The following is a 26,048-nucleotide window of genomic DNA, read 5'->3' as shown; positions in this document are numbered from 1 at the left end:
AGCCACCAGGCTCCTCTTTCCATGGGGATTCTCCAGGCAAGAATACTGGAGTGGGCTGCCATTTTCCTTCTCTAGGAGATCTTCCCGACCCCAGGGATCGAACCCAGGTCTCCCGCATTGCAAGCAGATTCTTTACTGTTTGAGCTGCCAGGGAAGCCCAATAAGTGTAGAAGAGTTGGTAAAAGCAGATGAAAAAAAGAAAGAGAGAGATGATGGAATGGCTCTTAGAACAAGCTCTCGGGAAACAGACTAGAAGTGGACTGGAGGTTGCTGAAGCAGAACAGGAAGGCTAGATAGGAGGTTGTGTGTGCATGCTAAGTCCCTCCGTCATACCCAACTCTGTGTGAGCCCATGGACTGTTGTCTGCCAAGCTCCTCTGTCCATGGGATTCTCCAGGCAAGAATGCTGGAGTGGGTAGCCATTCCCTTCTCCAAGAAATCTTCCTGACCCAGGGATCAAACCCACATCTCTTATGTCTCCTGCATTGGCAGGTGGGTTCTTTACCACTAGCGCCACCGTAGGAGGCTGATGCAGTAACTAAGGCAACAGGTGTTCTGAGAACCAAGACAGTTTGCAGGTATAATGGGAAAGTGGAAACAGATGGAAAGCATGTTGAGATGTGAAATCTACAAACCTTTTGACTGAATAAATGAGGGTGAAAGAAAAGACAGCAGCGTTTTTCCTGTTGCTGGCTCAAACAACTGAGTGGTTGGGAGGGAACCAAGGAGAGGTGGTAAGTTCAGGAGTAAAGACCGTGAACAAGGTTCGGACCCATAGAGCTAGAAATGTCTGTGAATGTCGGAGCGGAAGGTCCCCTAGGAAGGTGGCAAGCCTGGTCTGCAGCCCTCCAGACAGGTCCAGACATACCAATTAGCAGACCACCAGGAGTGGCAAGTAGGGTAAGGAAGCTGAGCCAACTAAGGTCAGAGTGCTGAGGACAACCAACACAGAGCTGAGGATTCAAAGAGGCAGAAGAGTAAGATGTATGCTGTGGAGATTTAAATATCAGGAAACTGAACAGAAAAGTCTGGATTTCTGACTTCTCTTGGATGACAAGGCGACTTGCACTTCGACGGGGTGACTTGCATTCCTGCATGGTGGCAGGAGACCAGAGCTAAGTTGCCTTCTATAGACAGGGCATGTGTTCCTTGGTCCCTAAAAATACTTGCTCATGGTTGGCTTCACCTATTTATATGCAAGCTTGTCACCTGTAGACATTTGAGTTTGCAATTTCCAATAGACAATTGTAAACATGAATCTCTGGATTTGATTTCATTGTCTTATTACTGGAATGGGCAATTTTCTTTTTACAATTGAATGGGAGTTGAAAGTGTGTGCAGTTTTCTTTTTGTAGTGTTGTCTGTATCTTTAGAGAGATGCAACTCTCAAATGCTAGAGTAGGAGGAAATCTTAGCAGTTGCTTAATTAGCCATTCATGCCGCATATGGAGAATTTAAAATCCAGAGAAGGGCAGGGGCAAAGGCTAACAGAGTTGGCAGTAAGCTCACACAACGGTAAGGATAGAGTTCAGGTCACATGGTTCCTACACCTTGGACTCTTTTGTTACTAACATATACTGACATGTTTGCTCTCAATTAAACAGAAAAATTGCATTTATATCTGGATGGGAATAAAGAGACACCAAAAAAAAAAAAGATGCATGCGGTGGAAATAGACAATTTTACATTGCCCTTGACCCTGTATCTCTCTGTCTACTTACCTCATGATCCTCCCTCCTCAATATATATATAATTTAGGTAAGCTCAATAAGGACATCATACTGGAATCCATGTTAAATGAGTACCATCTGGAAAATAAATTTCCCCCTAATAGGGAAAGGAGTACATCAAGTCTGTATATTGTCACCCTGCTTATTTAACTTATATCATGAGAAACACTGGGCTGGATGAAGCACAAGCTGGAATCAAGATTGCCAGGAGAAATATCCATAAGCTCAGATATGCAGATGACACCACTCTTATGGCAGAAAGTGAACAAGAACTAAAGAGCCTCTTGATGAAAGTGAAAGAGGAGAGTGAAAAAGTTGGCTTAACACTCAACATTCAGAAAACTAAGATCATGGCATGTGGTCCCATCATTTCATGGGAAATAGATGGGGAAGCAATGGAAACAGTGACAGACTTTATATTTTTGGGCTCCAAAATCACTGCAGATGGTGATTGCAGCCATGAAATTAAAAGATGCTTGCTCCTTGGAAGAAAAGTTATGACCAACCTAGACAGCATATGAAAAAGCAGAGACATTACTTTACCAACGTCCGTCTAGTCAAAGTTATGGTTTTTCCAGTAGTCATGTATGAACATGAGAGTTGGACTATAAAGAAAGCTGAGCACCGAAGAATTGATGCTTTTGAACTGTGGTGTTGGAGAAGACTCTTGAGAGTCCCTTGGACTGTAAGGAGATCCAACCAGTCCATCCTAAAGGAAATCAGTCCTGAATATTCATTGGAAGGACTGAGGCTGAAGCTGACACTCCAATACTTTGGCCACCTGATGCAAAGAACTGACTCATCTGAAAAGATCCTGATGCTGGGAAAGATTGAAGGTGGGAGAACGGGACGACAGAGGATGAGATGGTTGGATGGCATCACCGACTCAATGGACATGAGTTCGAGTCAACTTCAGGAGTTGGTGATGGACAGGGAAGCCTGGTGTGCTGCAGTCCATGGGGTCTCAAAGAGTCGGACATGACTGAGCAACTGAACTGAACTGCACTGATTTGATCTGGAAATAAGTTAGAATATTAGATTGAGAAACTCCAGGAAGGAAGAGGGATGGAAGAAAGACATCAGAATTCTCTTGCAGGAGGAAATTAAGAAATGTATTACATCATAGGTTAGGAGGTCTCCTGCTGTGAGTAACAATTGGCCAGATCCCCTAGAAATCCGAGACAGACCACACTATGTATTCTTATCACCTCTCCACTGAGCCAAAAAAGCAATTAGATAGCCAGTGCCCTATCTGAAGTCTCCTGGACAATCATTTACACGTGGGCCATTTCAAGTATGATGAAATGCGCAACATGATTAATATAATCCATACTGTCTCGTGTTATATATGAAGAGTAAATCCTAAGAGTTCTCATCACAAGGGGAAAAAAAACCATGTTTTTTTCTCTTTTATTTTGTATCTGTATGAGATGATGGATGGTCACTAAACATTCTGGTGATCACGTCATGATGTATTAAGTCAAAACATGATGCTGTACAGCTGAAACTTAAGACAGTGCTGTGTGCCGATTACATCTCAACAAAATAGAGAGGGAACTCAAACCAGGGCTCTGGAACAACCTAGAGGGGTGGGATGGTGAGGGAGGTTCAAGAGGGAGGGGACATAGGTATATACCTGTGGCTGATTGATGTTGATGTTTGGCAGACACCAATGCAATATTGTGAAGCAATTATCCTTCAGTTTAAAATACATGCATTTATTATTTTTAAAAAATGTGGGAAAGACAACCTAATAATGTATATTGATGATTTTTAATAATCTCACCATCATAGATAGCTAGGTCTTAATTATTTATGGAAATGGGCTTTGGTAGAATTAAATACCATGAGAAAATAAAAATGTAGATCTATCTATTTAAAAAAAATTGGAAGAAAAAAAGTTTTTAATAAAATAAAATGGGCCATATAATGGAAGCCACCAACAAGTGACGCTCATGGTCTATGACAGGTGAATGGACTGTGTAACAGGAGGGTTCCCAGGCAGGCTGCTATCACAGAGCAGCAGGTGAACTGGGCAGACCAGCTCTGTTTCCAGGCAAAGCCTGGCACCTGCTCTGGTCTTGGTGGGTCCCGTCTGAGCCGTAGGGAGGTGGGCTTGCCGGGAGACAGAGAAGGCCTTCTGGACAGCCCCACAAGCAATGCTCCCAGAGCGATGGGGAGGGATCTCCTGAACCCACTGGGTCCTCTGAGAGGCCCATCCTGGCCAGAGTGACTCTGCAGGAGCCTGGGCACATGTCACCAGAAGAGGTCCGGGTGGCTCTGCAGACAGTGCCCTGGCCACCTGCCCTGGGCAAGCCATGCTGTCGGGCCATGTTTATGTTCATGCCCCGGGGAATGACACAACAGGGTTTCCAGTCCCAACTCTGACACTTGCCTAGTCGTGTGACCCCAAGCAAGGTTGCTTAGCTTTTGGGCCCTGGATTCCTTACCTGAAGGACAGCAAAAACAGATGAGCAGAAAAATAAACAGGCAAATGCGAAAAAGAAAGATTTGTACTCAGTGATTCTCAAAGGTGGGTTCTTTAGTGACTTTCAGGCTGGCTGTTTAGGAACCACTTGGGGAGTTTGTTAGAAATGCAGTGCTGGGACTTCCCTGGGGGTCCAGGAGGGCTCAGGGTGGATCCCTGGTTGAGGAATTAAGATCTTGTATGCCTCAAGGTGCAGCAAAAAAGTAAAAAAAAAAAAAGAAAAGAAAAAAATAGACAAGCAAAAGAAATTCAGTGCTAAAGACAGAGGGCAGGTTACTGACCCAGGCCCTGAGTAGTTCTGGGGCATCTCTATGTTTGATAAACCCTCTAGATGATTCTAACAAGCAGCCTGATTTGGAAGCCAGTGGATTAGATGATTACCAAGTCCCTCCCAGCTCTTAAAACATTTGACTCAATGCATGTATTTAACAAATGCTCATGACCGATTCAACAACCGTGACCCCAAACCTAACAGTGGTCTTGCATTACTCAGATGTCGCTTAATGCTTGCCAATGAATAACTCTTTGCTTTTCAGAAAATGGAATGAAATGAAATGTAATCAGGGGTCCTAAAATAGACCCATCTCTCATTTCCCTTGAAGAAATTTTCTAAAACTGAAATAGAATGTCCACAATGAATGTCCCTGGGCTCGGAGCAGGAAGGTGAGGGTTTGGCAAGTCCAGGGTTGTAAACTCTAATTCCACGTGGGCCTACTGGTTTGCAGTGATGACCCCAAGCAAGCAGGAGAATGTTTTTTTTTCCTTTTTTTTTTTTCCTTTAAACTGCCTTTCTACTCTGTAAGATAGAAATAATAGTCATCCATCTATCTCCCAGGGCTCTTGGGAAGAATCCATATGGAATTTGCTATCAAGCTCATTCTTTACAACTAACAGCACAGGACACAGGGTGAAATGTCACATCGCATTATTGTCAGACCCAAAGTGTTGATGGCTCAAAATGAAAGCTCCTGACTGAGAATTCCCAAGGAGCAAGGAGAAGGCCTTGATCATTTCCCAGGTAAGGCAGAGTCCAGCTTTAGAACAACCAGAGATAGCTTATCTCTCTTTAAGTGTGCTGGACACGGTGGGGGCCGGTCAGCCGGACCCGGGTCAACAGATGCAACTTCCTCTGGCCGAACGTGCTGGCATTCGCCCTGACAGCAGGCCGGGTCAGCGGGGATGGAAAGAATGACAGCGTGTCCTTCCGTCTTCTTGAGGCTCCGGCTGATATGGAAACCGGCTGGCGCAGGCGGCAGTGGAAAGTATGAATCCATTCTTGCCTGGGGTTGAATGACTGAGGAATAATCAGATAGGGGCTCATGTTCAAATATCACTGCAGCTCACTTGACGGGCTCCCATCCAGACACGTCCTCCTGGGCTGCAGGAATTATGGGCTGTGGCTCAAGGCAGCTGGAGGGACAGCGCTTGCAAAGGCAGGCAGCGGGGGGAGGGGGCAAGCTCCCAACAACTGAGGTCGGGGAGGTGAGGGGTGCGGGGTGGGGATGAGGGTGACCGCCTGTGCTCCTCATGGTCCCAAGCACCCAGCTAGGCTCTGGAGTCTTCTCTAAGGCTGCTCACCATTGTGAGAGCCTCACTGTGATCCTAAAAGATGTAACATATTTGCCCCACTCCCTGAATATTTACTGGAGAAGGGAAAGGCTACCCACTCCAGTTTTCTGGCCTGGAGAATTCCATAGACTGTATAGTCCATGGGGTCACAAAGAGTCGGACATCACTGAGTGACTTTCACTTTCACTGAATATTCATTGGAAGAACTGGTGCTGAAACTGAAGCTCCAACACTTTGGCCACCTGATGGGAAGAGCCGACTCATTGGAAAAGACCCTGATGCTGGGAAAGACTGAAGGTGGGAGGAGAAGCAGATGACAGGATGAGATGGTTGGATGGCATCACTGATGGATATGCGTTTGAGCAAACTCTGGGAGATGGTGAAGGACAGGGAAACCTGGCATGCTGCAAGTCCATGGAGCTGCAAAGAGTTGGACATGACTGAGCAACTGAACAACAACAGATGAGAGAATCCAACTGCACAGAGACTAAATGTCTTGACTGAGGTTGTACGGAGCAGAGACCCCCAAGCCCTGGCCTTTTGGGTCTAAAGCCTGAGACCTGGGAGCTTCCCACCACCCTGCTAGCGTCATCTTTACACGGGTCTAAAACATCACTGTGAGCCATGGAAGAGCAGAGAAGGGCCAGCGACATGGGATGTTTGTGAACAGGACAGGGAAGGAGGACAGAGGGGAGTGTTAGGCCAGAACTTCAAATACAGCTTTTAAGCCAGTACTAGAAGGATAGAGAGAAAAAAAACAACGCTGAGCAGTGAGTCTGAGTTCTCGACCCTTCTAGAGACGTCTTGTCCTAGACCTGTCCCAGAGTTGTCTCGGTCTCTGTGGGAAACAGCAACTAGACGTGCACCCGGGCTGGAGAGTCTGCGGAACCAGCATGTTTGTGTCTCCCGTGTCATTTTGTCAGGCTGCCCTGGTGGCTCAGACGGTAAAGAATCTGCCTGCAGTGCAGGAGAACCCAAGTTCGATCCCTGCGCCTGGAAGGTGCCCTGGAGGCGGAAATGGCAATCCACTCCAGTATTCTTGCCTGGAGACCTCCATGGACAGAGAAGCCTGGCGGGCTACAGTCCATGGGGTCGCAAAGAGTCGGACACGACTGAGCGACTAACACTTTCACTTTCATCATTTCGTCAGAGCATCTTAGAACTGAAAGGTGCCGGTGGTTTTAACATCCCACTCAAATCAGGACGCTGTTTCTAGGATCCCGACTGCCTCTGCTTGGAGAGCTCGGGACTGGGGTGGAGCAAGGGAGGCAGGGAATAAAGACTTCTTAAAAACAGAATGAAATAAAAATGAATACCTTGGAAAGTCAAAAGATGCATTGGTATCACCCCTTAAAACATCTTGTCAATCTGAGAAAGGATTATTCAGACCCCCTTCTTCTCTCTTACTTGAAAAGTTTCCTCAAACAGAAGAAGAAAAATAAGAGGAAGAAGCAGGAAGAGGAGGAAAGAGGAAATTCCCTCCCCTGCCAGTCCCTGCTTCTCCCCCGATTCTCGCCAGTTGCTAAATTCTAAACCTAGAAGCCAAGAGCCCCAAAGAAAATGAGCAGTCGTTCCCAGATGGCAATCCCGTTACACGTGACAAAGATCACTGAAAATGAAGTCTGTTAACACATCCATCACATCACAGGGTTACCCTCTTCCCTTTCATGTGTGTGATGAGAACACTTAAGGTCTACTTTCTTAGCACATTTCAAAAAATACAGGAGTATCAACCACAGTCACCATCCTGTGCGTTAGGTCCCCAGAACTCACTCATCTCATAACTGAAAGTGTGTACATTTGACCAACATCTCCCCATTTCTTTCACACCCTCCAACCACCATTCTACTCTGTTTCAGCTGGAGACTGAAGATTACAATAACATTGTGTGTGGGTGCTTAGTTGCTCAGTTGTGTCCAAGTCTTTGCAACCCCATGGACAGTAGCCCACCAAGCTCCTCTGTCCATGGAATTTTCCAGGCAAGAATACTGGAGCAGGTTGCCATTTCCTTCTCCAGAGGATCTTCCTGACCCAGGGGGTGAACCCTCATCTCGTGTGTCTCCTGCATTGCTGGCTGATTCTTTACCACTTAGTCATCAGGGAAATACACACACACACACACTAATAGCATTATTGGCTCAACTGTGACTTACCTCCCAGATTCATATGTTGAAATCTTAACTCCCAGTACCTCTGAATGTAACTATATTTGGAGATAGGGCCTTTAAAGAGGTAATTACGGTAAAATGAGACCTTTGGGGTGGGCCCTAACCCAATCTGACTGGTGTCCTTATCAGAAGAGGAAATTAAGACATAGACCATGCACAAGGCCAAGCCATGTGAAGGCACAGCCATCTACAAGCCACGGAGAGCGGCCGTGGGAGAAACCAAAGCTGCCGGCACCTTGAGCTTGGCCTTCCAGCCTCCAGAGCTGTGAGACAGTAGGCGTCTATTGTTTAAGCTGCCTAGTCTGTGGCACTTGGATACAGCAGCCCTGGCAAATACCCAGAGCCTCTATGTTGTTTGAATCTCTGTAGGTTGATAAACCTAACCACATTTTATAGAGAATCGGTGACCGGGTCAGCCACTGTGGAGACCTGAAGGCTGACCATTAAAAACCAAACTACAGGGACTTCTCAGGGACTTAACTAGGAGTTAAGACTCTGAACTTCTACTGTGGGGGTCACAGGTTCGATCCCTGGTCGGGGAACTAAGCTCTTGCATGGGGCTTGGTGCAAACAAACAAACAAAACAAGTACACATACACACACAAAGCTAAATATATTAAGAAGTCTAACCAAGAGCTACCTGTTTATTCCCAATTACCTCAGGACAACTTTTCTTTGAACTTCCTGCTAAGGGGGGCAGTGGCCCCAGCTCCTGTATGGATTCCCAAGGACAGGGCTGCTCTGAGACAGCTTGCAAGATTCCTCTGGAATGCCCAGCCTGCTGCCCACCCCCAGGCAACAGTTTATTGAGTTTCACCTTTGCCAAGTGAAAAAGCTGGCTTAAAACTCAACATTTAAAAAACGAAGATCATGGTATCCAGTCCCATCACTTCATGGCAAATAGATGGGGAAAACATGGAAACAGTTACAGACTATATTTGGGCTCCAAAATCACTGCAGATGGTGACTGCAGCCATGAAAAAAGACACCTGCTCCTTGGAAGAAAAGCTATGACAAACCCAGACAGTATATTATAAAGCAGGCACATCACTTTGCCGACAAAGGTCCGTCTAGTCAAAGTTATGGTTTTTCCAGTAGTCACGTATGGATGTGAGAGTTGGACTGTAAAGAAGGCTGAGCACTGAAGAATTGATGTTATTCAATTGTGGTGTTGGAGAAGACCCTTGAGAGTCCCTTGGACTGCAAAGAGATCAAACCAGTGAATCCTAAAGGAAATCAGTCCTGAATATTCATTGGAAGGACTGATGCTGAAGCTGAAGCTCCAACACTTGGGCCACCTGATGTGAAGAGCCAACTCATTGGAAAAGACCCTGATGCTGGGAAAGATTGAGAGCAGGAGGAGAAGGGGATGACAGGATGAGATGGTTGGATGGCGTCACCGACTGAATAGACATGAGTTTGAGTAAACTCTGGGAGTGGGTGAAGGACAGGGAAGGCTGGTGTGCTGCAGTCCATGGGGTCGAAAAGAGTCAGACATGACTTAGCAACTGAGCAACATCACCTTTACCCAAATTCTAGACGTAGAAAAGTCACACCTTATTTCAAGAAATCTCAATTTATATCCCTGCTGGGCTCTCAGAGGACATTAAGAACCTGAAGAGAAATCAGAAACTCAGTTAACCTGAAATATCCCAAATGTCTCTCTTGTTCAGGATGAATGCACCAAAAAAAACCTCACAGCAAAATAATGATGAAAAACAAGCCTTTCAATACCAAAAGTACTTCTCTTTCCTGATGCTTCTACCAAATCTAAGAAAACAGACATTGTTTTTTAAAAAAAATTGTACTCAGTAAAAATAAAACTTCATAATTATAGTGTGTTCTTCTGAAAAACTCCCCAAATACATCCTTCTTGCAAAAAGTTTTCTTTTACTGACCTCCTCTTCTTTCATCGCTGACTGCAGTGGAAAATTACATTCCCCTACGAAATATAATCCTGTTGATATGAACACCCGTTAAGATGTTCATCAAATTGCTAGGTGAGCTGGCGTAATTAGGGACAGGCAGGGGGAAAATTACAAAGGATGCAGAGGACATCAGCCCAGAGGAGGTAAATACTGAAAAGATCATAAGTTGTTTTTAGCTTTGGATCATGTGCTTAGAAATTTTTAAAAATGCTCACAGGCCAAGCTTCCTCAAACCACTGCAGAAGCAAGTACCTGCCTGCCTGGGGATACAGTCTGTTTTGAAAAGAAACCTCTATGATTTCTAAGCCCAACTTTCACCAGAGACTTCATAAGAGCATCCGGAATGCCAATGACAAAAATCAAACACACACCAAGCATAAGTCCCCAGAGCCTCGTGTAGATATGTGACATTAGGTCTTATCTGAGGGTCATGCTTTGATATGCCTTTAGTGAATACCAGTGGCGTGAGCTGAAAGGGCAATGGTTTAGACTCTTATACAGTTGTTTGAAGACAACTGTGAGGACAGATGGGAAGGGGCAGGGGCACTGTGTGCTGCTTTACCTAGAGATTCAAGGAAGCTCTCTGTGGAGTTGACATCTGGGCATGGCTAGCTATAACTATGGAGAAGGCGATGGCACCCCACTCCAGTACTCTTGCCTTGACAATCCCATGGACAGAGGAGCCTGGTAGGCTGCAGTCCATGGGGTCGCTAAGAGTTGGACATGACTGAGCGGCTTCACTTTCACTTTTCAGTTTCATGCATTGGAGAACGAAATGGCAACCTACTCCAGTGTTCTTGCCTGGAGAATCCCAGGGATGGGGGAGCCTGGTGGGCTGCAGTCTATGGGGTTGCACAGAGTCGGACATGACTGAAGCGACTTAGCAGCAGCAGTAGCTATAACTATGAATATGCAAATTAGTTTGCTTCTATTCACATACAGACATAAGCTACATATGGGAGCAGGGAGACCTCATTTTACTTCACGTTGAAGCGACTGCACTTTTTTTTTGTGTCGGGGGGGAGGGCTTCTCTGGTGGCTAAGAGGGTAAAGAATCTGCCTGCAATGCAGGAGACCTGGGTTTGATCCCTGGGTCACGAAGATCCCCTGGAGGAGGGCATGGCAATTCACTCCAGTATGCTTGCCTGGAGAATCCCATGGACAGAGGAGCCTGGCGGGCTACAGTCCACAGGGTCACAGAGAACGGGGCAAGACTGAGCTCCTCAGCACAGCACAGCACTTTTTCAGAAACGGCAGGTTTGCGGCAGCCCTGCCTCCAGCAAGCTACTGGTGCCATTTTTCCAACAGCGTTTGCCCACTTTGTCTCTGTGCCACATTTTGGGAATTCTTGAAATATTGCCAACTTTTCATTATTATTATGTTTGTTATAGTATCTGTGAGGGGTGACCTGCATTGTTACAACTATGATTCACCAAAGGCTCAGATGATGGTTAGCATTTTTTAGCAAAAAAGTATTTTTTCATTAGGGCATGATTTTTTTTTAGATATAATGGTATTGCACAGTTATTACTATTATTACCACTACAAAGAAATGTGAACATTACTTTTACATGCTCCGGGAAACCAAAACATTCATGTGACTTGCTTTACTGCAATAATTCGCTTTACATCTAAGGGTCTGGAATGGGACCCACACTGTCTGAGGTCTTCCTATAGATACTGATCTCTCCTCTGAGTTCTGCTTCTCTGGAGAGCCCTAAATAATACAGAAGTCCAGCAAACACTTTTCAATACTCTGTTGTTCAGTGGCTCAGTTGTGTCCGACTATTTGTGACCCCATGGATTGCAGCAAGCCAGGCTTCCCTGTCCATCACCAACTCCCAGAGCTTGCTTAAACTCATGTAAATTGAATCGGTGATCCACCCAACCATCTCATCCTCTGTCGTCCCCTTCTCCTCCCACCTTCAATCCTTCAGCATCAGGGCCTTTTTTAACGAGTCGGCTTTTTTCATCAAGTGGCCAAAGTATTGGAGATTCAGCTTCAGCATCAGTCCTTCCAATGAGTATTCAGGATTTCAATACTTAACCATTTTCCTTTGCTTACCACTTTCTGTTCACACCCGCTTCCTGTGTGAAGGTCCCCCGTTCTTTCTGCTGAGGCCTCCACACCAGCCACCCCCCTGCCTGGAACTATTTGTACCCTCAGACCTGAGTTTAGACATCATCTCCTCAGAGAACCTTCCGGGCCCCCATTAAATCCTTCCTGTCCCTGCTCCTCACAGCTCCCCATTTGCTTTACTTGTAGCAGAAATCATAATCTATAACCAAGACATTTTAAAATGATCTGAGGACTTCCCTTGGTGGTCCAATGGTTAAGAATCTGCCTTGTGATGCAGAGGATGCAGGTTTGACCCCTGGTCAGGGAACTAAGATCCTACATGCAGTGGAGCAACTAAGCCCACACACCATAACTACTGTGCCAGCGTGCTCTGAAGCCCTCCAGCCACAGTGAGAGAACCCGTGCGCTGCAATGAACGATCCTGCATGATGCAACTGAGAACCCATACAGCCAAATAAATGACTTTTAGAATACTTAATAAATAAAAAAGATGAGTTGTCTCTGCCATGCAAAGGTCCATCCCCTGATGGCCAAAGCATGGCTCGGTTTTCCCCTGGGTCTGAGGACATGGCCAGAAGAGTTGAGAAAATATTGGCTGGGTGAATGAATAAATGAATGTCTGATGAGCATTCCACACAGGAGAGCAACCTCAGGACTCTGATCTAAAAGAGGCTGAGAACTCAAACCCAGGAAAAACTTTCTCAATTCCCTTTCTAAACTGTACCCTTCGACTGAGTCTTTTCTCCACATTATCCTGACACACGCTTTATCAGGTTAACAAACCTCCCCCTACCCAGCATCTGACCAGTACCTAGTACCCGAAAGCATTCTGGTGTGCCAGGACCACAGGATTTTAGCCAATGCTTCCTTCAATGGCAGAGCCAGGGCCTAAGGCTGGTCTGTCCCTGTGGGCAAGTCCTCAAGGAGGCTTACAAAAGGACCAGAGGCCTCATCTCCTACACTTGAGAAGCTAGGAACCTCATGGATAAGAAAAACTGAGTCCTCATGAGGACATAAAGCCTATCTAGCCAATTACAGCTGTGTAATACAGTGATCAGGACCATTGGATTTGGATGGTCTAGAAATTTCTGGGCACAATAATATTCTCTGTTATGATCTGGGTGGGAGGTGATGATAAAGATTTGCTTATTTAGTGAAAAAGTCATCAAGGTGCACCCTTATAATGTGTGTCCAGGTGACACCTGTGCAGGCTCAGAAGAAGAAACCAGGACACAGAAGCTATCTCCTTATGAACAAGTGAAAGTGAAGTCGCTCAGTCGTGTCCGACTCTTTGCGAACCCATGGACTGTAGCCCACCAGGCTCCTCTGTCCATGGGATTTTCCAGGCAAGAATACTGGAGTGGGCTGCCATTCCCTCCTCCAGGGGATCTTACCAACCAAGGGATCGAACCCAGGTCTCCTGCACTGCAGGAAGACCCTTCACCATCTGAGCCACCAGGGAAGCTCCTTACGACGCGCAGGGTATCAATAGTGAGTCGAGCCCAGGGCTTACCTCCTGGACGCTGCCCAGCCGACACCAGGCAGAGGAAATCTGTCTGGAGGATTCCTTTCCTCATTTGATATGTACTGATGTAGGCACCTACAGTGTACCTCGCACAGCTCTCTAGGAGCAAGGGACACAGACATAGCGGTGAACCACCTGAAACAAACCTCCATCCATGCGCAGTTCACAGGCAGGTAGGAAGAAGTAGATGATAAATAATAAGTAAGACACGTGGTGTGTGAGAAGTGGGACAAAGGAAAACCAAGTGAGGGGAACAGAAGATGTGCGGGGGTGGGGGGTGTGCAGTTGAAACAGGATAGACAGAGACCTGCTCTCTGAGATGATGACAGGTAAGCCAAGACCTAGAGGACGTGAGAAGCCAGCTGTGGTTTCTGAAAGAAAACTCCTCCAAGAGGAGGGAAGAGCGAGAGCAAAGACCTGGTGACCCATGGAGGCAGCTGAGACGGACTGGTCAATGCAGGGACGCCCCTGGATGCTGGGGACAAGGGAAACCCTGGAGGATGTGAAGAAAGGGATGGAAATCAAAGTTGAGCTTCAAACACAAACTACTTGGAGACTAAACAGAGTTTTAAGTCATTTAAATGCCGCTGGATTCCAATTCAATTAATTAATCTACTTAAAGGGTTCAAGATCCCACAACTTGGATCTTAATGATGGTCAGGTCAGGTCAGTTCAGTCACTCAGTCATGTCCGACTCTTCACGACCCCATGGAGCACAGCACGCCAGGCCTCCCTGTCTATCACAAACTCCCAGTTACTCAAACTCATGTCCGTTGACTCGGTGATGCCGTCCAACCATCTTATCCTCTGTTGTCCCCTTCTCCTCCTGCCCTCAATCTTTCCTAGCATCAGGGTCTTTAATGAAAACCCAAATGGCCCTCAGTGGACACAAGTTGGTAGAAAAAGCCACCATCTCATCTAACCCACCCACTCCCCTTCACCCCCACTACAACACAGGTGGTTTACACAGCAAGCTGCAGCAGACCAGGAATCCCCAAAAGTGGGGAACACTCTCTCTGACCCCCTTGCTCCCTCTGCCAGGCTTTCAGAGCTCATCATCTTGACCTAATCTTCCTGTGTCAACAGATGAAAGAAAAATGACAGGGAGTCGGGAAACCTGAGAAAAACAACCCAGTTCACCCAAATGTCTCAACTTTCATCCAGAAGAGAAGTGCTGCTTATGGGGGCCAGGGAGCGGGGTGGGCATGGAGGGAGGAGGGAGGAAATGCCAGGCTGGCATCGCACCTGGGTGTCAGGAGGAGCCAGGACCCCAGCCCTGCCGGCCCCACCTGCAGGTAGCTCTCTCCTGCTCAGCACGGGCTTCCCTCCCCAAACAGCCCCAGCTTCACTAGTGCAGGGTGATGGCTTAAAGCTCAGCATTCGGAAAACTAAGATCACGGCATCCAGTCCCATCACTTCATGGCAAATAGATGGGGAAACAGTGGCTGACTTTATTTTTGGGGGCTCCCAAATTACTGCAGATGGTGATTGCAGCCATGAAATTAAAAGACACTTACTCCTTGGCAGGAAAGTTATGACCAGCCTAGACAGCATATTAAAAGGCAGAGACATTGCTTTGCCAACAAAGGTCCATCTAGTCAAGGCTATGATTTTTCCAGTAGTCATGTATGGATACGAGAGTTGGACTATAGAGAAAGCTGAGTGCTGAAGAATTGATGGTTTTGAACTGTGGTATTGGAAAAGACTCTTGAGAGTCCCTTGGACAGCAAGGAGATCCAACCGGTCCATCCTAAAGGAGATCAGTTCTAAATATTCATTGGAAGTACTGATGCTGAAGCTGAAACTCCAATACTTTGGCCACCTGATGTGAAGAGCTGACTCATTTGAAAAGACCCTGATGCAGGGAAAGATTAAAGGTGGGAGGAGAAGGGGATGACAGAGGATGAGCTGGGTGGATGGCATCACTGACTCAATGGACATGAGTTTAAGTAAGCTCCAGGAGTTGGTGATGGACAGGGAGGCCTGGTGTGCTGCAGTCCATGGGGTTGCAACTGACTGACTGAACTGAACTGAACTGATAATACCCAAGCACATGGCCACACCCAGCTGGCACTGTCCCCCGATTGAGGGGCTAAAAAAAGATTTGATAAAACCCAAGGATCAGTCTTTAGGCTGCTGTTCTTCTGAATACAACACTGCATCAGAAGGTGATGAACATTTGGGGTGGGGGGTAGGGGAGGGGTAAGTCCCATTTTCCCAGCTCCAGGATTAGTTGGCAGGTCAACACAATGCTGGGGGGTTGGGGGGTGGCACAGATGGTAAAGAATCTGCCTGCAGTGCAGGAGACCCGGGTCAGGAAGATCCCCTGGAAAAGGAAATGGCAACCTACTCCAGTTCTCTTGTCTGGAGAATCCCATGGGATGCAGTCTGTGGGGTCTCAAAGAGTCAGACACGACTGAGCGACTTCACTTTCAACACAGTGGGACAGTTTGTTCCCACACCCATCCACCAGATCCCCAACCAGCTTTTTCTATCTGAGCTGTCTTTCTGGGGCCATCTGGAGCCTAAAAAAGCGAACAGAACCCAACCCAATTGTCTCTTCCTTGTGTTTCCTGATCCCAAGAAGGAACGTTCTCTGGTCTGAGGCCGTCTTGTCCTGACCAGTTTTTCCTATGTGACTTCTACGCACTTAGTGATCACTGCTGCTGCTAAGTCGCTTCAGTCATGTCCGACTCTGTGCGACCCCACAGACGGCAGCCCACCAAGGCTCCCCGTCTCTGGGATTCTCCAGGCAAGAACACTGGAGTGGGTTGCCGTTTCTATCTCCAATGCATGAAAGTGAAAAGTGAAAGTGAAGTTGCTCAGTCATCTCTGACTCTAGCGACCCCATGGACTGCAGCCTACCAGGCTCCTCCATCCATGGGATTTTCTAGGCAAAACTACTGGAGTGGGGTGCCACTGCGTTAGGCGATGTCAATCTTCAATCGCAGGAAAACCTCACTGGCCTGACTTGACTGGGATCCAGGAAGACCTGGGAAGGGGCCGTGGTGCTGCTCCTTTTAAGGGCACTGGGAGCATGAAGAGTGGCTTCCCTGGTGGCCCTAGTGGTTAAAGAACCTGCCTGCCAATGGAGGAGATGCAGTTTCGATCCCTGGGCCGGGAAGATCCCCTGGAGGAAACAACAACCCACTCCAGTATTCTTGCCTGGAGAATCCCGTGGACAGAGGAGCCTGGTGGGCTACCGTCCATGGGGCTGGGTGTGGCGTCCGAACCCCAGGCAGGCTACTGGCCTGTAGACTGACTCTCCAGGCCTCAGCATCTTCACACAAAAAAAGTACTCACAGCAAATGAGTACTTCCCAGGGATGCTGGCTTCAGGCAAAGTGAGGAACCAGAGCGGAGACGCGGTCGGGTAAGGGGGGAGTGGTTAAGAACCCAGACTCTGGGTTCAAGTCCTGCCCCCACCCCAACTTAGCTGTGCAGTGATGAGCAGGCTCCTTGGCCTCAGCAACTGCATCCATCAAATGGGAACAAGAACAGCATCTCCCGCCTGGGTCTGTGTGAGGATGAAATCCATTCATGTTGCTAAGCATGTATGACAGTGCCTGGCATGGAATACACACCACACAAGCATTTGCTTCAGCACCCCAGGTGCGCCCCTTGCTCTGGGCATTGGCACAGAGTAGGTGCTGCGTAGACAGTAGGTCAAGTCACTGGAGCTCCATTTCCCTTCTCTGGATGGTGCTGAGAGGCAGGGGAAAAGATCATCCCAGAGGGAGGAAAAGTTACCCAGTTTTTAAGAGAGTTCTCCAAGATTTTTCCCTGATCATGGGGGGGGAAAAATGGAGCAACATCCACAGAAGGACTAGAATCCTAGATATGCTGTGTTCTGATCAAGCTGAGTTTGACCTTTTAGCAAATTACTGACTCTGCGATGAGTGTACACAAGCCATGTATTCATCGCAAATTCCAGCAAGTGGGGGCCAGGCTCTGTGGGTGGGTGCGGTCATCGGAGCCACCATGGAAGCCTGGGCCAAGAAAGAGAAACATGGTGGGGGGGGGGTGTGATCAGGCTTCCGGGAGGCAGGCCTTCCTCCTGCCTGAGGAGCTGACACCCCAACAACTCCAGTGGGGGTCATGGGGGCACGACAAACCGCCCCAAGGGGCCTGGGACCCACGGTCAGATACACCAGCCAACCCCTCTGCCAAGCCGGGTTGTATGTGTGATGCAACCAGGAAAGGAGACTTTCTGGAGCCAGGGGGGTTCAGCCATCCACGTACATCCAGGCAGTGCTCCCCAAATCTGTCGGCATCTAGAGGTTCCCTGAGGGGCAGAGGGGGACCGGGCCTGGGGGTGTGTCACCTGCCCTCAGGATGGGGAGAGCCGTCATGTCTTTCTGTGGAGGGTGTCCTGGCAAGGCAGGCCCTCTGAGTTCGCTCCATCTAGGGACTCACACGCTCCTCACTCGGAGCCCTGGGAGGGGCCCTGAGGGTGACCACCCTCATTTTCCAGGCAGGCAAGTCGAGGCACAGACCAGGTGAAGCATGGCCCAGCCTCGTGGAAGGAGGGGTGGAGCTGGGCTGGACCCCAGGCAGTCCTGCACTCTTAACAGCTAAGCTGACCATGACCAGAGAAAGGGGAGAATTCCTTCAGTGACCCCAAGACTATACAGTCCATGGAACTCTCCAGGCCAGAATATTGGAGTGTGTGGCCTTTCCCTTCTCCAGGGGATCTTCCCAACCCAGGGATCGAACCCAGGTCTCCCGCATTTGCAGGAGGATTCTTTACCAGCTGAGCCACCAGGGAAGCCTTTCTAAGATGATAATATATATACATATGAAGGGAAAGTCGCTCAGTTGTGTCTGACTCTTTGCGACCCCATGGACTATACACAGTCCATGAAATTCTCCAGATCAGAATACTGGAGTGGGTAGCCTTTCCCTTCTCCAGGGGATCTTCCCAACCCAGAGATCAAACCCAGGTCTCGCACATTGCAGGCAACTCTTTACTGTCTGAGCCACCAGGGGGAAGCCCAGTAAAGGGGCAGGGAGGAATAAATTGGAACATTTGGGATCACCACATACACACTACTACAAATAAAGTAGGTACCTAATAAGGACCTGCTGTAGAGCACAGGGAACGCTACTCAATACTCTGTAATGGCCTATATGAGAAAAGAATCTGAGAAAAAAAAAAGAGTAGATATATGTGTATGTATGGGCTTCCCCCGTGGCTCAGCTGTAAAGAACCCGCCTGTAGCCCCTCGGGTGTGATTGGAGCTTGAGGCTCGCAGGGCTGGAGACACCGCAGACCTGGGACCCAGAGCAGCTCAGAGGCAGTGAATAATAGCTCTTTAAGTCTGCAATAAAAAAATGGCCTCCAATAAAACTACATTGCAAAAAATGGGAAAGAAGCAAAATGGAAAGAGTAAAATAGTTGAAGAGGCAGAACCTGAAGAATTTGTAGTAGAAAAAGTACCGGACCACCGTGTAGTGGACGGGAAGGCGGAGTATTTCCTGAAGTGGAAGGGGTTTACAGATGCAGACAATATTTGGGAACCTGAAGAAAATTTAGATTGTCCAGAGTTAACTGAAGCATTTAATTCTCAAAAAGCTGGTAAAGAAAAAGATGGAACAAAAAGAAAATCTTTGTCTGACAGTGAATCTGATGATAGCAAATCAAAGAAGAAAAGAGATGCTGCTGATGAACCAAGAGGTTTTGCCAGAGGTCTTGATCCAGAACGAATAATTGGTGCCACAGACGGCAGTGGAGAATTAATGTTCCTCATGAAATGGAAAGATTCCGATGAGGCAGACTTGGTACTGGCAAAAGAGGCAAATATGAAGTGTCCTCAAATTGTAATTGCTTTTTATGAAGAGAGACTAACTTGGCATTCTTGTCCAGAAGATGAGGCTCAATAATTGTTTGCACTGCCTTTTATATATATTTATATATATATATATAAAATGTGGGTCTTGGTTTTTTTATTTATTAGTGTGAAGAAATAACTACATTCTAGTGCGATTCATGGGGTCGCAAAGAGTCGGACACGACTGAGCAACTGAACTGAACTGAATGAAAATCAGGTTTGATATGTTTGCTTTGAAGTAATATTGGGGATGTTACATTGGGTTTTTTGGTTTTTTTTCCATCTGTAGCACTGGTTACTTTGAACAAATAAAAGCTTTCTGTAGTTGCCTCCTTCAGTAGGAAAGAATTTGATACCATGGTATATTATTTCCTCAGCATTACAGAACAGTTTTTCTAAATGTTAGAGGAAATCTCCATAGTCATTACTCAATCAGAATTTAGAATTTGCATTTAACTCATATGTGCCTGAGGACCATTCTAAGTTTTTTATATGTGTATACATAAAAGACATATGTAAATAGTTTGGGAGTTAATTTTTTGTTGTGGTTTTTGTTTTGGTAAATATATTTAAACAACAGCCTTTCATAACCATGGATAAGCCCATGTTCTGTAATTACATCATTTTGAGCAATATAAGAAATAACTTCAACTTAGATTGAAAATTTAAGTCTTAACCTTTCAAGTTAAATAATTTTGTAATTAATTAGACAAATTAAGGAGTTTAAATTGGGTAATTTTTTAAAGCATCCCTAGCAGAATCTGCATCCATGTCTGCATATAAATGCAGTTTTATATGCAGAAACCCTGGAAGGGAAATTTTTATCACTATCAACAACCTTCCCAACCAAATGAAAAAAGAAGAAAAATTCTAGTATATTTTAATATAGCAAAGCAAAATTTAGTTAAATGGACACTTGATGGTTCCTTTTGATGAACCATTGTTTTACAAGAAATTGAAGTCTCTGTGCTATATTTAGGAAAGGTTGTGATACATGGGATGTCTCAGATTTGTTCTTGGAAACCTAATTAGATAGTTTTAAAATACTGGCAGTTTATGATATACAGGAATAAATGAGTGAAAAAACTTTTCTAAAAAAAAAAAAAAGAATCTGCCTATAATATAGGACACATGGGGTTTGATCTCTGGGTCAGGAAGATCCCCTGGAGGAGGAAATGGCAACCGCTCCAAGATTCTTGCCTGGGAAATCCCATGGACAGAGGAGCCTGGTGGGCTACAGTCTAAGGGGTTGCAAGAGTCAGACATGACTTAGTGACTTAACTGCCACCTCCATGTATGTATATAATATATATAGCTGATTCGCTTTGCTATATACCTGAAACTAATACATCACTGTAAATCAACTATGACAACAAATTTTTTTTTTTTTTAAGAGTTCCTTTCTGGGTGGGTCCCTCCTGCCTCCGTTGAAGAATGGCTAGAGGGGCCAGCTAAGGAGGACCCCAGCAGTGAGCCTGAGTGACTGACCAGGAACCCCCGGGGAAAAGAAAGGGCTGGCAGAGGCGGGAAGAATCCCAAGGGCCTTCCGTGGGGCCCTTCAAGACTCAGGGTCCTCCCTCTACCCTGGAGTCCCCAGTTGAGGGCCTTCTCGAAGGCTCTGCTTTCTTTATCCCCTGCCCTGACTTGCAGGACCTGAGTTCTCTTAAGGTTTAGATTAGCCAAGGGGCAAGAAGCAATGCCTGCTGTCATGCTGGAAGCACCGATGTTTACAGTCTTTTATGGATGGGACCAGAAGACAATGTGAACTGAAAGGGCACAGAAAGAGTGTTCCTGAGGATGCCGGAGCATCTTAGACATCCTCAGGTGTTTAAGGATGTTCTGACCCCACTGGAAGAGAGGCCAGACACAGTGTTTGGACCCACTGCACCTGCCCTTCTCACGAGAGAGCCTTGGCCCTGCAGGGCAAGACCACACAGCTGAAAATTCTACATCTGCACCAGCCCCAAAGCCAGACTTCTCCAGACTTAGTGGAGAAGTCAATGGGTTAAGACGTGTTTATCAAAGGTGTGTAAGTTGGTACACACCTGGACTTCGGCTGTCATTTGAAGAAGGGACGTGGGAAGTGAGGAGTTAAGAGGAGGGTCAAGCACAGTGAGAAAAGCCAGAGACAAGAACAGGGAGCCTGGCTTCTTCTGTTTACTCATGAACTTGCTGTGCGAGGATGTGAGGCCAGCCTCCACCTCTCTGGGCACAGCAGGAGCTGCCAGGTCCTTTCTGTGTTCACGTCCTAGGCTTTCATGTTATTCAGGGCTGAAGAGCCAGTGCCGCCCAGTGCTGGAGCTAATAGCCACAGGAGACTATTTCAGCTAAACTAAGGGACTTCCCTGGTGGTCCCGTCATTAAGACCCTGTGCTTCTGCTGCAAGGAGCACAGGTTCAATCTCTGGTCGAGGAACTTGGAACCCATGTGCCATGCAGCAGAGTCTTAACATAAAAAAATAAAAATAAAAAATAAACTTATGCAAAATTAAGAACTCAGTTCCTTAGCAGCACTAGCTGCATCTTAAGTGCTCAATAGTTGATCATGATTTAAATTAATTCTAATTAAATTAATTAATTTAAATGAAATAAAATTTAGCTTCACAGGCACACCCACATCTCAAATGCTCAGCGGCTATCAAGTGGGACAGAGCAGACACGGAAGATTTCCATCAACACAGGGCGCTCCATCAGTAGCATCCAGACTGTGCAGACAGAGACACAGGGTTCAGAAAGTGTTCTTGAAAGACGTGGTGCGTGTGTATACAACGGAATACTACTCAGCCATAAAAAGGCAGGAAATTTTTGCCATCTGCAACAACACAGATGAACTCGCAGGGTAAGTCACTTAACACTAAGTGAATTAAGTTAGACAGAAATAGTGTGTATCACTTACATGTGGAATCTGAAAGTTAAACTAGTGAATATAACAGAATGGAAACTGATCCCACATAGAGAACAAACTAGTGGCTACCAGCGGAGAGAGGGACAGAGGCAGAAGCAATAAAGGTATAGGGGATTAAGAGGTACAAACTATTGTGTATAAAAGTAATAAGCTATGAGGATATATTGTACAACATGAGGAATATAGAAATATAGGCATACAACATGAAAAATTACAATATATTATAGTAAGTACAACTGGAGTATAATCATCAAAAATTGTGAATCACTACATTGTACACTTACATAATATTGTACATCAACAATACTACAATAAAAATGCTTTTAATGTTCTTGAAGTCACTTCTTTTTCTTTGTTTTTTATAGTCCAGAGACCTTTTATTTTTTTACACCTATTATGCCATGAATTCATAGCGAATGGGTTCCTGCAGCTCAAGCTCCTTTTTTGCAGGTTTCTACAAAGTGTGTTTCTCTGGGTGGAACCAGCTGGAGCTTCAGTTGAACCCAAGTACCTTCCCCTTTGGCTTTCTTCTTTTTCCAGTCATTTCCCTTCCCATGTTTCAGGAAGCTATCTAGACTCTTAGGAAGCCTAATATGCTCAGTGTGGACATGAATTGTCCTGGTAGGAATCATACCCTTGACTTGCTCGTTTGCCACAATCCCAACAGTACGCCAGGTCACACTGTGGGCTCTTCCAGTCTTGGCGTGGGAACAGTTGGGGGCATTCCATTGTCAACAGTGCCCACAAGTATCAACTTCCCTGATGTCTACAATATTACCTTTTTTGTAAACTGGCACATGTGTGGCCAAAGGAACGGATCCGTGTTTTCTAAGAGACCTAGAGAACACAAAGCTGGTGCTTTCCTCTTCTCCTTTGCATTGTTGGTCAGTCTGGTGAACTACTGGAAGATGTTGACTTTGGCCAAAAGGCTGAAGTCACTTCTTTAGGAGAACTGAGTGCTAGGTAAGAGAAAAGCAATGAGACAGCTGGGTGTGTCTGTTGCCTGTAACCAGGTCTAGGACAGGCAAGTATTTATCAGAGATACCAGAGGTGAGTTAAATACCACACTGCCTGGCCAAGGTTAAGGTCAATGGTGGAATACCAGCACCTTTCCCTAGGGGCTGGCCACAAGACAAAGATGACACCTGCTGCTGGAATCTAGTGTCTAAGTGCCGTGTGGATAACAGAATGAAACACAAGGATTAAAAAGAGGATGGCGAGACTGTCACTATTTGCAGATGATGTGATTTAACACCTGCAAAATGCAGAAGAAACCATAAGAGGCTTTAGTATGGCAGATGGTTACAAAATCAATATGCAGGAAACAACAATCCCTTTACATGAAAGGAAAAGGAAGTATAATGGAAAAGGAGATCTCATAGTTTAATATATTTCTTAAGCTTACATGAAAATATTTACACTGAAAAATCTAAAACATAAAAACAAACTAAACAAATATATAGGCGATCTATGTGAAGAATATATACATGCATATGGAAAATGCCAAACCTGCACGTATGGCATAAAAGATGGCTTAAGGAAGTAGAACAACACTGTGTGTTAGTCACTCTGTCAACCCCATGGACTGTAGCCTGCCAGGCATCCTGTCCATGGAATTCTCTAGGCAAGAATAGTGGAGTGGGGTGCCATTTCGTCCTCCAGGGGATCTTCCCAACCCAGGGATCGAACCTGGGTCTCCCACATTGCAGGCAGATTCTTTAGCATCTGAGCCATCTGTGAAGCCCAGGACAACATTATAACAACATAATATATAAAGATGTCAATTATCCCAAAGGAACTATCAACCCAAAGGAATCACTCAAAATACCAACAAGGTTTGGTCGTTGTGTTTTGCTTTCATTCTTCGTAGGGGCTTTTCTGGTGGCTCAGAGGGTAAAGAATCCTGCCAGTGCAGGAGACCCAGGTTTGACCCCTGGGTTGGAAGATCCCCTGAAGAAGAAAAGAGCAACCCATCCCAGTATTCTCCTCATTCTCATCAGAATCTCATGGAATGAGGAGCCTGGTGAGCTACAGTCCAAAGGGTTGCAGAGTCTGACACGACTGAGCGACTAAGTATGCACGCATGCACAGAGCATGTACACTGAGAAGGTTACGTGCAAATATGATGTCATTTACCATAAGAGACTCGAGCTTCTGTAGATTTTGGTAACCATACGTCCTGGAATGGGTCCCCCATGGACACTCAGGGATGTCTGTGTAAGGATGCTCCTCATAATAAGAAAAAAACAAAATCAAAACACCCAACCTAGAAACAAACTAAATGTCTATCAGTAGGAACTGCTGGGACTTCCTGAGGGCTGTAGCGGCTAAGACTCTGAACTCTCACTGCAGGGGGCATGGGTTTGATCCCTGGTCAGGCCACATGGCATGGCCAAAAGTCTAACAAAAAAAGAAAAAAGAATTGCTGGTTAAATTACATTGCATTCTTATTAAGAAATGGCAGTTACCAAAAGAAATGCATTGAGTCTATTGAAAGATGTCCAATATTTTAAGAAAGCAAGTAGCAAACGAGTGTATATAATATGATATTTATAAATACATACACATGGTATATATAGATTATATATGAAAGAGAACAATAAAACCTAGAGGTTATTTCTAAGAAACAGAATGAGAGAAAAGGATGAGATATTTTCAATTAATGCTTTTATTTTAATGACCAAATGTAAATTTTATAAAGAATTAGTCTGGCACCCCACTCCAGTATGCCTGGAAAATCCCATGGAAGGAGGAGCCTGGAAGGCTGCAGTCCATGGGGTCACTGAGGGTCAGACACGACTGAGTGACTTCACTTTCACGCATTGGAGAAGGAAATGGCAATCCACTCCAGTGTTCTTGCCTGGAGAATCCCAGGGACAAGGGAGCCTGGTGGGCTGCCGTCTATGGGGTCGCACAGAGTCAGACACGACGGAAGTGACTTAGCAGCAGCAGTCTTCAAAGCACAAAGAAGAACTGATGCAAAGAACTGACTCATTGGAAAGGACCCTGATGCTGGGAAAGATTGAAGGTGGGAGAAGTGGATGACAGAGGATGAGATGGTTGGATGGCATCACCGACTCGCTGGACATGAGTCTAAGCAAACTCCAGGAGATGGTGAAGGACAGGGAAGCCTGACATTCTGTAGTCCATGGGGGCAGGGGGCGGGGGCAAAGAGTGAGACACGCCTTAGCGACTGAACACCACCACCCAGGCACAGGTATAGACGTAAATACAATGGTGAGTAACTTCTTGCTAAAGTCTGACTGGAAGGCTGGATGAAGACTGAGTTATCCTGGACCGAAAGCACAAAGAAAGCGCTCCAAGAACTATGAGCCCAGATCACACCATGCTAAAGCCCTTCGATCCAATCTTCAGTCCCTACGGGTGCTGCTCTATGATGTAACCATCTGGAACGGCTGACCTGGGGACAGACTGTGGGTGCCATGCTGCTCCGGGGATAAGACTCAAGTTTTTAAAGACTGGTTCATTTAATTAAAAGCACAGCAGGCTACTGAGTACTAAGCAGACAGCATGCATTTCATTAAGGAAGGTCATCTTTCCTGGCACAATCTGGTGGAAACCAGGGCAGCAGCATTCAGAGATAAGAAGCTCACAAGTTGACTTTGCCCCCTTTGTATGAGATTTGGCAAAGAATGACCTGCTCCCTTCTATCAAGGAGGCCAGAGGCTGGCTAGCACGTGGGATTCAGCAGATGACAATGAATTTCTGAAAAGATCTATATGTCCTCAAAAAGGCATTCTACGAACAAGGAGAGAGAAGGGAGGGGAGGGAAGCAGAGAGAGAGAGAGAAAGAAGAAGGGAGGGAT

At 46.2% G+C, this 26,048-nt stretch overlaps 2 protein-coding genes across 2 annotated transcripts in view; one reads left to right on the top strand and one right to left on the bottom strand.

The window, feature by feature from the left end:
* Positions 1-26,048, bottom strand: part of RCAN1 (regulator of calcineurin 1) — a 120,487-nt gene that overhangs the window by 79,048 nt on the left and 15,391 nt on the right. The window lies entirely within an intron of this gene.
* LOC129643301 (chromobox protein homolog 3-like) lies at positions 18,821-19,379 on the top strand. The gene has a single exon (XM_055567615.1). The coding sequence runs from the start codon at positions 18,821-18,823 to the stop codon at positions 19,367-19,369; it is 549 nt and encodes a 182-aa protein (XP_055423590.1). The 3' UTR covers positions 19,370-19,379.

Source organism: Bubalus kerabau, chromosome 2, assembly GCF_029407905.1.
Source record: "Bubalus kerabau isolate K-KA32 ecotype Philippines breed swamp buffalo chromosome 2, PCC_UOA_SB_1v2, whole genome shotgun sequence".
Taxonomy (NCBI): domain Eukaryota; kingdom Metazoa; phylum Chordata; class Mammalia; order Artiodactyla; family Bovidae; genus Bubalus; species Bubalus kerabau.
The sequence above is the reverse complement of the archived record's forward strand: the minus strand, read 5'-3'. Positions and strand labels throughout refer to the sequence as shown.